General features: G+C 41.6%; 1 protein-coding gene across 1 annotated transcript in view; it reads left to right on the plus strand.

The window, feature by feature from the left end:
• The window catches only part of SUSD5 (sushi domain containing 5), a 40,999-nt gene extending 33,934 nt beyond the window's left edge, over window positions 1–7,065 (plus strand). The window contains exon 5 of the mRNA XM_010153294.1: window positions 5,783–7,065. Coding sequence (XP_010151596.1) covers window positions 5,783–7,065 — 1,283 coding nt within the window. The remainder of the gene's footprint in view (window positions 1–5,782) is intronic.
• Window positions 7,066–14,280: the final 7,215 nt, after the last annotated feature.

The following is a 14,280-nucleotide window of genomic DNA, read 5'->3' on the forward strand; positions in this document are numbered from 1 at the left end:
CAGTTGCCAGCGGGTAAATAAGATGAAAAAAAAGGTTATACATCAACACATGCATAATCCAAAATATGTTTGCAAAACTTGGCTATGGGCATAACTGAACAAAATAATTTTGGGTTTATATTAGATAGATTCTGGGCACAATGAAGTATGCTGTAAGTGAAGAAAACAGTACATTGCCAATGGCTTTAATGTGCTCATGCCAGGTAATGGAGTCTCATTTTTAATCAAGATGCTTTTTAAGAAAAAAAGTGGCTCTGTATAGTTAGTGGTTTCCTGCACTTTCTTATCATAAAAGGAGTCTGTGTTCTAGCTGAAAACACAGGCATGTTCAACCCAAAAAATCAACTTTAAGCAGAGAAGAGGGAAATACATGTTTCTGCAGTTTATTATTTTCTCTGTTTCTGTGAAGAGAATATATTTGTTTCACAAAATATTGTCATTGCAGCAAGGTCTGAAAGCAGACACTGCATGCACGCCACGGTGTGGCTGTCCTGCAGGCAGAAACTAGAGTGACCGTTGCTAAATGACATTATTATTTGTTTTTTCCCCCAGATGAACCACAGGACCAATATCCAGAGCATTAATACTAACATTTCAGTGGGGGTATCGGGGCTGCATTGCCTTAGGCTGTGTCCTTCAGAGTTTGCTTCCTCAAAGAGAAGGCAGATTAGACAGATGGAAAATCATGTCACATCTCTGCCCTAAAACTGGCTGAGAAGGTCATATATTTATCCTCTTCGTCTGACTGCTTTGGGTTTTTTTTCAACTATGAGCTTGTGGCAGAAGAAGCCGTATCTTCTGCACCCCTAAGGAACCTCTCCGGTGTCAACGCTCGGGTACTTGTCTGGTGCCTTCAGAGCTGCTCTAAGGTTTCCACAGTGAGGACCATGCTTCTGATTTCAGGGTCAGGGGGATTGGGCTGGCTTTGACCACCTCTGAAAGCTTCCTCTACAGCCCCCAGTCTTTTTTGCCTGGTCCAACTATTGTCAAATACTTCAAATACTGTTTTCTGAGCTTTCAAGAATAGTACTGATTCACATTCATGTGGTCTGTAAGCATGACTAGCCAGCATAATTCAGTTCTTCTCTTTTTTTTTTATGGCTTTTGATCTTATTTAGGGATGCCTTTTTTTTTTTTTTTTCCCTGAAAGTGCAAAGGGAGAGTTGTGGCAGACAAATAAAATAAGCAAGAAAATATGTCCATGGCCTGTCAAAACAATTGCTATGACAAACCTTGGTTCTCTTTTCAGGTCTGCCACTGAGCAGTTGTATTAGATTAATGTGAAATATCGATCTGGCATGAGCTGATTCTGCCAAATCAAATTAGTTTACAAAATTATGATGGGTTATTTATTTATATTAGCAGGCTTTCTGCTAAAATAAAAATCATCCTCCCTCTTGTAGCTGCTGGAAAAGACAAAAGGCAACACAAATTCTGCCTAGTCTGGTTGATTTGAGAGAAGTGTGCTTGTGTGCCTGATCCAAGCCAAATGGATAATTCTTTGAGATGCTGTAGTTCACAAATCTCATCTTAGGCAAATTGGGCTACACGCTCTTTTTCCTTCCCACCCTTAAAGACAAATGCCAGCTTGTTAATTTTTGCTGTGACTACTTTAAGTTTCTTAGAATAAAGATGTTTTTATACAGTAGAAATATTTACGGTGATGGTCTACATAGAATCAAGTTTCAATTTCCTGTACTCCAAAAATACATGTACAAAATATGCAGTGCACTTTATGCTTGTCCAAAATAGCAACACTCAAAATAGAGCTCAGATGCCAATATGCTATCTCAAAGAAAAATTAAACTGATCCTAGGGTGTGGAAAACCAGGCTCTTTGTTTCTGCCTGTCTCTATGTTCGGTCACTGTTTTCACATTAGGATCAAAAGTTGTAGGACATGAAAGCTGTTTAGGACTGGATGCTTCCCAGAAAGGACTAGGCTAAATTAAAAGGATTTTACCTTTTAATTGAGCTTCACATCTTTGGTAGTATGCCATTTCAGCATCTGTTCCTGTAAAATGTTCATTTCCGTCTCAGTAATCCCTCAGACAGAGAATCAAAACTCACTGATCCTTCAGTCTGTAAGAGGAGGGTAGGGGAAGATGAAACAATGACCAAATATAGAAAGATTCTGGTCTTAGACTAATTAATTTCAGCATTGGCTCTTCTTAAAACCAGACCTGCCTGGATAGGAAGGAAGATGCAACCACTTTTAAATCAGTTGCTAGCTATTTTAAAAATATGTATAAATAACTCTTACAAGGATTTGGGTAAGAGGTGGAGCTGAATCTACTTTGGTTGTGCTCTTCAGTCCTGAGACTAAAATTCAGAGAGCTGGAAAGCTGAAGAAAATACTGAGGAGGTGAGCAAAACGAAGTGCAAAAGTTGTGCAATCTGCTCTTGGAAAATCAAGCTCGTGGCTGGCTTAAAAGATTGTCATGGTAACACAATCTCCCTAAATACCAAGTCCAAGCCCCATTTGAAGGTCTGAGGCCCAGAAGAAAGAATAGAGTATTCTTACTGTGGAAGTCGATTCAGGATCATATAAATCAAAGCTTCAGAGTAAGGGGGTCTGTATTCCCTTTGATGGCTGGAGAGCTCAATAGTTGCTTTCATTCTGGCATCCCATAAGCTAACATTGGTTATGTTGATAGTCTTTGGTCTAAACTATACAAATACGGGAGATTGCATATGAAAATACATTATAGCAGCTTTACAACATGGGCCACAATCTGATTGTCAGAAGGAACAAGACTCCCTTATGCGGTGACGAGCAGCACATAATGAGCTCCAATCTCAGGCTCTCTTCAGACTACAATGGGCTTTTTCTTTCCTCAGCTGAACATTAAGAAAGCCCCAATTCATTGCTGTACATGCAGGATCAGGCCCAAAGACATCAGGTTTGATGGAGACTTGATTGATGGTTCAACAAACCCTTAATATGTTCTGATAGACTGAGGACTCGTATTTTCCCAGGAGCACACGCTCTTTCCTGATGTGCCTCCATAGGACTTCCTCCTAAGGGGCTGAAAGCATACAGTAAGAGAGGCTTTGGATTCTATAAAAAAGCATATTACTAGAGTTGTTAAGCAACCACCAATGATCCATCGTCATCAATAAGATGAATACTAGCTGCCCATTCATATTGCTGACCAAAGAATAGGTCTGGAGGAAGCACCACAAGCATATAAATGTCATTTTGGTTCACAGCTGTGTGTGCATGCACCAGAACACCGTAATGTAAAAATCCATGTTTCATCCTCAGCTGGATTACTGTAGTCTGAAAAGTAAATGAGTGGCAAAAAACAGAAGTGGAGACAGGCTGGTGTGATGATTCATCTCAAAAAAGATGACAATGACCATCGCAGTTGGTAATTGGTGACATTACAACATTCCAGTTCCTATATATCCAATAGACAACTATAAGGTGTCCTGAGAAACACTGGACTTCAGTGAAGCTGGCATGCCAGATACCAACATCTAGCAGGAGTGTGGATGGTAAGAGGAGAAAATGGCTTGAGACACCGTTTCCATGCAAAGACAGTGCCAGGTAGAAAAATTCGTAAGTGAAAGCAAGACAAGGGAACAAGCGAGACTAGCGTTTGATGGCTATTGTAAGTGCTACATGGCGATGGCCAGTGCCATGCAGAGCTTCATAAACATATTGCTACAATGCTTTGGTATTCAGAAGTACCCTCCAGTCATTAACGAAAGTCTGAAATACTGTTGGAAAATATTTTAGGATTAATTAGAAAATTGAGAGTCCTACCAGGAAGCTTTCCACTCTGAGAGCTGGATACCCTTGTCTGTGAAGTCGTCTTTGCACCAGACAGAAGTTTTTTCCTGCTTTGGAGAGGACAGAGAGGACCTAGAGGATTACACAAGCGGATGAGGGCGCTGGGTCCGGGAGGGAGAGAGGTCCGTTGTTGGCACTGCTGCACTGTGCGCAGGTTTCCCCCTACACCCTTGTTGTGAGATGAGAGGACCCGCTGAGAATGTCCATTTCTCCAGTCAGATAGCTTTCACAGAGGTATTAACTCTCTGCAGGCTATGTTGCACATTCCGGTTTCCTCAGCATAACTGCTTTGGTTTATGGTAGACCCAGATGCTATTCCAAGAAAAATACCTTTTGCTAAAACTCATTCTGTTCTGGCACCTGGCTGGAGCCGTTCTGGCAAAAAGTAAGCTGGTGTGAGCTGTATCACCACTAAGTGGTTTTGGTCAGACTGGCTTGACAATGTTTCTAATCCTTCTTAAGAAAAGACCAAATACGGCTTTGCCAGAAGTCTGGGAAGCAGTCTCCAAGGAGAATGTGACTCATTCGGAAATTGAGGTGGGCCCCAAATGAAAATGTGATTCAGAGTTGGTTGAGTGTAAAAAGACAAAAAAAGATAAGGCTTTATGAATGTGTTGATTTATAACACAGCTTCTCCTATTAATTTTTTGCTTCCCGTGTCATGCCAGGTCTATTGCTTCACTGTCTTCACGAAAGACTAAACACTCTCTTTAAAAGAAAAATTCTCACCATGATTCAGTTTGTTTTATTTTCCATACCCCAAGGCACTATTTTCTAGGACTTTTAATGCCAGCATAAATCTCAGCAATTACATCAACTTTCTATGGAGTAAAACTTGTGTGAGCTGAAAATCAACCACCCTGTCTAGTTTGGAAAATTTTTCACTGAACTAGGGTTTTAGAAGAGTAGAAGAACTATAAATTACAATGCATTATTTCATTTGAATTCAAACATTTCTTTTCATGCTTTCAGTCAAGGCTATTTTGCTATGAGTGGTAGGTCTGTTGCGGCATGGGGAGTATTTCTAAAACAAACTCAAACTTCTTGATGAATCTGCCTTCTGTTGCGCTCAGTTCTTTCTTTGCTGGTTTGGTTTTGTTTTTTTTTTTTTTCTTCTCTCTTTCCTTTTTGGTAACATTTGATTTTTTAACATTGGAAACGCAAGGGGTGATTACAGATGGTATTATCTTGATACTAAGGTGTTAGGTTTTAAGTGTTGGAGCCAGAGTTTTCTATCCTTGTGGTCATGGGTGCATCTTTCTTTGTTCAGATGAAGGTGAGCAGAACTCAGTGTCAGGTTTGGGAGGAGGCTCTTCCTCGGGCACGTCTGAAGAGCAGTCATGGAATGAGAAATACCATTCAGCTCACCTAGCCCCAGGTGTCATATCACTACAACACAAAGTTCATTGAAGAAAAGTACCGTAATGATAAAAAATTGAGAAGAAGTACTGAGTATAGTCCTTCAAAATCAATTGACTCAAAAGGGATGAAGTTGCTGTAAAACTTGGTTTTGGTTTTGTTTGTTTGCTTGTTTGCTTTAAAGCCCAATTAATAATTGATTACTTTTTCCTATACATTCCTCTCCACACTAATTTCCTACTTGAATATGCTGAAAAATTTTCCTTAAATCTGGCAAAAAGAGCCATGTTAGGAAGACCAAAGGTTTGAGAAAACAATAAGCAATTGAAGGAAGCCGTCTAAGTGCAGACAGAGAAATTGTTGTATACATTTTTTAAATCTGGAAAGAAGATATTCGTGCTTAGCACTGACACCTATGCCGATTTTTTTCTTAAACCTTATATTGACTATCAGCTTTCGATGGACCATCTCCTTTTCCAATGAGCAATAACACTGAATGAAAAACACTGTCTGAAAGTCATTCCTCACTGAAGCTTTCTTCTTGGTTTCTTGTAGCAAATGAGCCCAGTGTTTTTCTGGAGAAAATAAATGTTGGCTTTTGTGTTTTATTTTTTAAACTTTTCTAGATGAAACTGAGACACACATTGACTACGAAGATAATTTTCCTGATGACAGATCGATACCTGTTGTTGAGAATGAACCTGTCAATGGCAAAGAAGAAATCGAGCAGGAGCAAGAACAGCTTTCCTTCAGTGAAACTTCAGAGGAAGGAAGAACTGGAAGTACCAAGGGCATTACTCAGGGGACACACACTTCTGAAGAAGGAAGTAGGGCACCAACTGAGTCCCCTGTGTCACTCCTAAGCCAAAAAAACTTGTTTTGGTTTCCATCGGAGGCTTTCAGTGGGCCTGAATCAGAGAAAGAGATAGATGATTCCACTAAAGCCCAGTTTTCTGAAGGTGATAACCACATCGGAGTGAAGACAGCCTATGAAGAACCTGGTGCCAAAATGTTTTATGACACTGAGGATTTCCCCATTGGGCCAATTCTCACCACTAATGACACAAAGACAGAGATAGATGCTGTTGCCATTACTGATGAGTCATGGTTAGATGGCTATCCGGTAACACAAGAGGTGGTAGAGGATGATGAAGAAGAGGGGGATAAAGTTGATGGTTCGATGGGAACAGAAGACGATGCTGTCCTCACAACTGACCAACCGAATCACATAGAAGTTAAAAAATCAGGCAATGGCAGCCCAGCTCCAGAGGAAGGTTTAACACACATAGTGGCAGGAACAGTGAGGATGGATCACGAAGGGGCCAAAGAGACTCCGCTACCACTTACGTCGGTGAGCGGTCTGGAGAACTTGAGTGTGAGCAGAGGTTATGACGATGCTGCATGGGACCAGCCAACTGCATCTCTGGAAACTGTGACTCAGGAGCTTGGTACAACGATGCTGTTTGACATAACCAGCTTCAAAACATCCGTGTCAGAAACCTCTGTGATGGTCAGCCCCTCGGATCACACTCCATATGCAGAACCGAAAGAAACAACTGCCTACCCAGCACAAGTAGCAACCACTGCACCAGCTCCAGATATCATTACAGAGACGTCGTCCCAGGAATTAGCCGAGCAAGAAAATCTCACCCAGGGCCTTGGAGAAAAGCTCGTCCCCACTTCTGAGCCATGTGAGGGAGAGGATTGTCCCAAGTCAAGTAAAGGTGCTATCATAGCAGTAATTGTGATTCTTCTGTGCTTGCTACTGGTTGCAGCTGTCCTGGCTGTGTGGTTTTTCAAAAAACGGCAGCAGAAAAATTCTGTCTATAAACTAAACGGAAGGTGTCAACCCAGGCATCACTGCTACCACCACTACCACCACCAGCACATTGAAATGCAGAAAGTTTAACCAGGGGTCTTTTGGGAGAGATGCTAGAAATCAGAAGAAAAACATATTGATGCTAGAAGGATCACATGACTCATGGATGCTAAAATCCAGCAGTGCAGAAAGCAGAAGAAAAAAAAAAAGCTAAAAGAACACAGAAGACAGAAAAGTTTTCTTCCTTTTGAAATTGCCATTTAGCATATCCAACCTTTCAGAGCTAAAGAATCTGTACATTTTTATCACAAGGGTCTTTTGGAGACGCCAGCAGGACACGGCGTGCTTGGTAGTACATCTACGATTTGTTCCGCTTTTACATTTTGCTCCTATTAATAATAAATTAATTGATTAATTTCTGTGTTACCTGGTTCTAATGTAATGGCAGGGCTGGTCAGGCCTCCTCGGTCTATTCCCAGCGGAAGAGGGAAAGAAGGAGGGGAGAAGGATGTTTCTGAAGCAACCACACATTTGGTGTTTGTTCCTTTTTTAGAACCTGCCCAAGCTGGTCGGGATCAACCACCGTAACAAATTATTACCTGACGTGTCTTAAAAAGAAAAACTATTTGCTACCATACTTTAATGGAGAGTAGTGCCGAGGTGACTAAGGTATTTTTCTTCAACGTTGTGAATTTAACAAGCCACAAATGTTGGATCATTGCGCTATTTTTCCGGAAGGTGTTCTTTTAGCCTTAGTGAAGAAGTGCCATTCTTATACTAATCTTTTTATAGACATCAGGACATCTCCCTGGAATTCAGAGGATACTGTAAGTGCCGTTCTTCCTCGAGTATCAGCAGGAGAGGAGTCAGAGCACCTTTGATTCCAGGTGTTATGATGAATAGCCTCTTATTACCGAGCCAAACAGTGATGAAGCACTTTTCCTGGGGATCCCTACTTAAAGTCGGCTGCTTTTCTGAACGTGATACCGACTGACCAAGATACTAAATTTTAATTCACAGCCAGTAGCAGAAGCATGGCAGCTGAAGCCGTGTACAGTACTGCTGCCATATGAACTCTGTGGAAAGACTGATTTTCACCACTCTGCTCCTTCATCAGATGGAGGAGTGTCTGGGGTGGACACTGGCTACGGGAGATGGGTATCCATTCTGAATGCTGCTTATTGTGGCTTTAAAAATAAAGCAAACCTGGGAAAGAGAGAAATTGCATCCAGTTGGTAAAATGCAAACACCTGCTTTTAGACTGGGTGTTGGTGTGAAAACAGGCTTTTCCAACAGCATGTTCCATTTCCAGCAGTTTTGAAAATAAACAGGGAGAGAGGGGAGGATGTTTTCTAGAATCCCTTAACATAGTTCTGGTGAGTTTAATATGAAATACTCTTCCTTACCTTTCTGAATAAACAGGAGGAAGATTGGCAACCGTGAATAATCTGCAGGTCAGAAATAAATTCGTCTGCCACTCTGTTGTACAGCCTAGGCCAAACTACACCAGTAGTTCAACACATCAGAATGTTGGAGTCAGAAAAGGTGTCAGGGTGGAGTTCACCCGTTTGCATGTTCTGCCTTGAGTCACAGTGGTAACCATCTCTAACTCCATGGAAGGTAGACTTTATGAAATGGAGTGCAGAATCGGGCCCTTCGTACATACAGCCATCTAGCTCAGTACTGGTACGGAAAACAAAGCATTTTTTAAACAACAGCTATACATTATCTTGGAGAATTTGACCTCAGAGCGGTAAGAGGTGAATCTGATTGACTGGCAAGAGCCACAGTAAATAAAGAAGAACAAAAACTGTACAGATTTGTAAATATTGTGTTCTCTGACATATGCATGACGTTGTGCTTTTAATGCATTCTAGACTATGAAATAACCTAGAATTTCTGTTGTAAACTATTTTTTTATGTGGTAACGTTAAAAAAAAAAGAAAAAACCAATGGATTTCGCACTAAGCAACTTTATGGAGACTGTTAACTCAACTAAAACATACCATCTGTAATCTCATGGAAATATGCTGAAAAATAAACACAGGAACATCCATTCAAAATATTGTTTAACTGAGAGGTACAAGTATGCATTACAGCTCTGTGTAGCATCATTCAAAATTAAAAGTCAATACTATGTGGCTCAGGAAATGAACACGTGAAAATGAGACTCAAAATATAATTACGAACACAAATTGTACAGGGAACTTATCTGAGACTTAGAAATACTTGTTATTCATGAACCAGAAAAAAAAATGTACATTAACATAATGCTTTGGAGGTATTTAAATAAAAATCAAGTTACAAAAAAGGGAAAGGAAGCACTTGCGTGTGTTCTTGTGCAAATCACCCAGTTTGCCCACACGTTGATGGAGGAAAGGTAGGTCTGTCACTTGGGTAATTCTTGTAGAAGACAGTTTGAAATTAAAAAGATTAGCGGTAAAATGTTTGGCTTAGGCTGCCAGCCCAGTTTGCTTCAGAGGACCACCTACCCCCTTTTGCAGCAGCATCTGTTTGTACTCACCATTTTCACGTTACCAGGATGATTCAGGGAGCTTAAGAAAACGAATAAACAGATGGGGATAAACAGCCCATGACTGATACATTGGACTTAGACCTCTTGTGTGTGCGAGCCTTGGCTAATCAAAGACAGTAGGGATGGCAAACAGTAAATAGAGTGCAGTAAATACAAACTCTGAAGATGATAAGGTCAAAATACAGTAAGGGATGAGTTACTCAGTACAGGAATTCAGAGCTGAAAGTGCCAGCTGTGGGTTGAAATTAGGAAAAAGGAAAAAGAAAAGAGGGAGATATCGGGAGTGATTTTGTGATGGTGACATCCAGTCATTGAACTTGATCTGTTTCTCTGTGACGGAAGTCATGTATCATCCTCTTCTAGGGGAGTATTACAGCAGGCTGGCCAGAATCAGCTCACCAGTGTTAAGACTGAGATACGATCTCCCTTTCCCCCTCTTTTCCTTTATTAACAACTACCTGTTAACACTGGCCGCTGTTTCATACAGGTCATGTGCTGTATGAATGGGCTGCCAGGCAGGCGGAGAAGTGACACTGTGGGGTGTCACATCGCAGCTACTGGCAGCGTTTGGGGGTTGAAGCCCTTGCAACCAAAAAGGGGTTTGCTGCCCTTTGTACAGAAACACTGGAATCATGGATTTTAGGTATTCAGGAAGTTCTCAGTCTGAAATCCTCTCTACTTCTGTGCTTGTCCTTTCATTTGCCAGCTAGATGACAATATATGGCGTATTACGTTGTACTGCCTTATCGCACGCTGCTCCTCAGGAGCCTTCCTGCTGGGGATTTGTTGCCAAGGCCATTGAAGCCAGCACAGATTGATATTTTTCCTTCAGTGAAAAGAATTTATGGGTGGATTTTTTTATATCCAATAATTTGTAATGCAAAGATACAACATAATTCATGGCTGTGAATGAATATTTAGCTATGAATGACCACTGTAAAAATTAGTCACAACAAGAAATTATTAGATAGTTGTACGACTTCTCAAGCCACAGGGTTACCCAGGATAACACATACATGTTTAATCCCTTTTCAGATAAGTGATAATGAGAATGGGGCAAAGACATAAAGCCCCAGTATTTTTCTTTAAAGTTAGTAGTGAGATAAAATTACACCTCTGACTCCCTTATTTCCACTTAAAAGTAAGCAGGTTCCAATACTCTGCAGAAGAATTAATCAGGGAAAAAGGACATTTGTTACTTCATTCCGCTTAAAAAGCCTACCCATGAGGGACATCAAAGGGAAGAGAAAGTTAAAAATAATCAAAGAAAACTGAGAAATATTTTCTACAGAAAAGGTTAGCATTTATAAACTTAAAAAATTCAGAGCTCTCTGCAGAATTTACTTTCCATATATCATCAGGACTCTAGGGAGGGAGAAGAGGGGAGAGAGGAGAGATGGGTGTCTAAACCACCGAATATTTCCTTGCAATAAATAAATAAATAAATAGGCATCTATTTATTTTAATATTTTTTCCTAGGCACTGAAGAGGACTTAAGATACAAAACCCTGATTTGCTGGGGTGTGTGACCCAACTTACTTTGGCTATTTCTTACCTAACTTCTTTTTGTATACAGCTTAAACTCTCCACACTAGGTCATTCAGGTCTTGAGTCACCAGAAAAAAGAAGTCGCTGTTTAAAGCATGGCAGACAACCAAAAGTTCAGACAGCTGCAATGAAGGATTAGTTGTGGGTTTTTCTCACTGCCTTGCTACAAACTGCATCACAGCTCTATGTTCAAACATTATTAAATGGGAATGTTTTCTCTGGCACTGACTACTTCTCCCCACAGTTTAAGTATTGAATTTTTTTAACTGAAGTAGCTTTGGTTTACAGCTCACATTAGAACTTAAAAACATATTTCCATAGTAGCTGGCATATGCAGGCAACTGTTTATTCTCAGTACCAGCCATAATAAACACTTGTACTTTTATAATCCAACAAATCTTTGTCTAATCACAACTCCTTTTTCAAAGCTGTAACATTTGCATGCTGGCTGAACCATTTTTCACGAAGGCTCTCTAGAAATGGAAAGATTTCCCGTGTCTTCTGTCATTATCCATACAGACCAACAATTCACTCGAACGGACGCGCAGACACACGGTGGACACTGGTTGCAACCGTGTATTGAGAAGCAGCTTTGTAGTGCAGGACACACTACAGGATTTTCAGAGGAATAGCTTGTCTTGAGGAGACCCACCTTTAGCTCTACCTCCAACTTATTCTGGGAAGTATGAAGAAACAGCACCTCCTTGGTCGGAGGGGCTCTCCAGGTGAATTGGGAACAGCATCCGACTGACTTTTGGGTTTACATTTGAGCATTCCAAAGCAGCAAAGCTCTGGAAAACGGAGCGATTTGAGTTTACTTTCGGCTCATGCCTTGTCAACAGAAATAACGAAGGTCTGCTTGCAGAATCGCTGCGGTGAATGGAAGGGCCCAGCAGGACATTTGAATTCCTGTTGAATTTGCCAGAAGTGAGCGTTCTAAAAGTATTTGGTTTTCGTAGCTGACTTTAATGGCTACCGGAATCGCTGAGACACAGAGTATGGAGCCTGCGATGCTGTTGTATGGGAACAGAATCAAACTTTGATGAGAAAAATCGCTGCCACCCTTCTTCCTTTTTCAATGAATATTGCGATTTCTGACGATGAATTAGCAAGAAGCTGGCAGTATGTGAAGAATTACTGTCAGTAAGAGCAGGCATTGATTTGAAAAAGATGACATGCTTAGCACAATCTGTCAGACACACTGATTTCCAACCTGTGAATCTCGTCCCTTGCCCAAGCTTTGGTTCTTATGTGAGGATTGTCCCGACAGCCAGCACACGTGTTTTTCACGTAACTAAATACCCACGTCAGTGCGCCGGCATTTGTGACTCAGTCTAATCTTCAGCTTTAAGCAGTTCCAGTCACGCAGGAGCCCATCCAACAAGAGATCAAGCACAGGACTCACGTCATGTGCAGACCCTCGTGCTCGCCATCTGCCAGAAGATGGACTTCACCCACCGTTCACTTGTAAGTGGTGACTGAACGACACGCTCCCAAGTATTGCAGACTTGCTTGTGGGCAGCAACGGAGGATTAGAGGCCAACAGCAGCTACCCAGGTAGCCAGCTTTGTTACTAGAAATGTGAGCAACAATTAAAAAGCGTAATTGTATGGCTCTACAACAAGCAACGCTACCACCGAGGTCAATACGCATTTCATCTCCAGGGTCAGCCTAGGGTCAGCAGACACACGGTACCGATGCTGCATTCAAGTCAGTCACACAAACACGCTGGCTCCAATGAAATGACGCTTCCCTGAGCATCAGCGTCATACTGTAAGCCCTGTAAAAAAAAAAAGAAATGGAGACGAAATCTAAGTAGCCCATCGAGTTAGGCCGAACCTGCTAACATCTGAGCCAGACAACTCACACCTGCAAGAATTTGGGGTGGCAGAAGGAAGGCAAGAACCATATTCCTGCAGCCTCCCAAGAAGAGCTGGCAGGATCAGAGAAGTGGAAGAAAAGACACTAATTTATTGCAGTCACATGTAACTGTTGGCATTCAACAATAGCAGCAGCAAAAGAAAAATCAGTTAAAAGAACCTGAGAATGCTGAAAAAAGCCACAATAAATACTGAAGAACTGGAAGAGGAGCTATTTCTCATTAGAAAAGAACAAGAGTTTGAGAACTACTTGTACTTAAGATTGAACTGGCTTGGGATCATATGTAGTGGAAATCAAGAAAGCCAGAAAAAATCCACAGACACTTGAACAAAATAAAAAAGGGATCACAGTGCCATTTCAGGAGGCCACAAGAGTATTGGGTGCCTCCTCACGTTATGTGGAACAGTAAAGGACATAGCACTTAATGTAGGCTTAAGGAAAATAAATCACTGGCTAATGGACATCTTAGTAAATCACAAAATCCCCACCTGAGGAGGCACAAGGGCAGGGGGCTTTAGCTCTGAGACTGAGAGCTGAGGAAATGACTGAACATGGAAAGAGATCAGCTAAGGAAGCCTTAAGGACAGAATCGAGTTTACCGGAAAATTGATAATCCCCAAGAGACTTGCAATGGTTGAATAACTGATGAAGAAAAATCAGGGTTCGTAGGTGCTGAATGCATCCCCAGCGTAACTCACTGAAGTCAAACGAAACAGGTTAACTCTGGTGCTCAGTGTTTGACTGGTGGAATGAAAATACTACAGTACTTTAGCACATAATTTGTTCTTTAAAAAAGATGACAGCAATCTCCGCCAGTTAGTGTGGCAGAGGGGATGGGAGTTCTTTAACTGGAAAGAAATAATTCTGGGTGGCAAACCAGAGACCCTGGGACTGATTTTGTGTCGTCTCATACCTACCTACAGCAGTTTACGCTACTTGCTTCACCGACAGGGAAAAGCAGATTAGAAGCTTCATGCTTACTTCTTGTTTCCACGCCAGACGTGAAGATGTGGAAAACCTCAGGTCCAGGAACTTGAGTTAGAGGCACCTCTCTTGGAAGTCTTCAGGAAGTGCTGTAAAGCAAAGGTGATGTAGATGGACACATCCAGCCCCAACCAGCTCCATGCCCTTTAAAGGCAGGATTTCTGGATTGGAAGGCCAGAGTATCAAAGATGACGTTATTTCGCCGTATGATCTTGGCATCAATGGTTGCATTCCTGAGGAGAAATCAGGAGGCCTCCAGGTCAGAAGAGGCCCCCAGAGCAGTCACCTCCCCCTTGAGCACACACACTCCTCCACCAAACGAGGGACAAACCGGAGAAGCTACCCCAGCTGCGTAC

The sequence above is a fragment of the Eurypyga helias genome, unplaced genomic scaffold (genome assembly GCF_000690775.1).
Source record: "Eurypyga helias isolate BGI_N326 unplaced genomic scaffold, ASM69077v1 scaffold30606, whole genome shotgun sequence".
Classification (NCBI taxonomy): Eukaryota; Metazoa; Chordata; class Aves; order Eurypygiformes; family Eurypygidae; genus Eurypyga; species Eurypyga helias.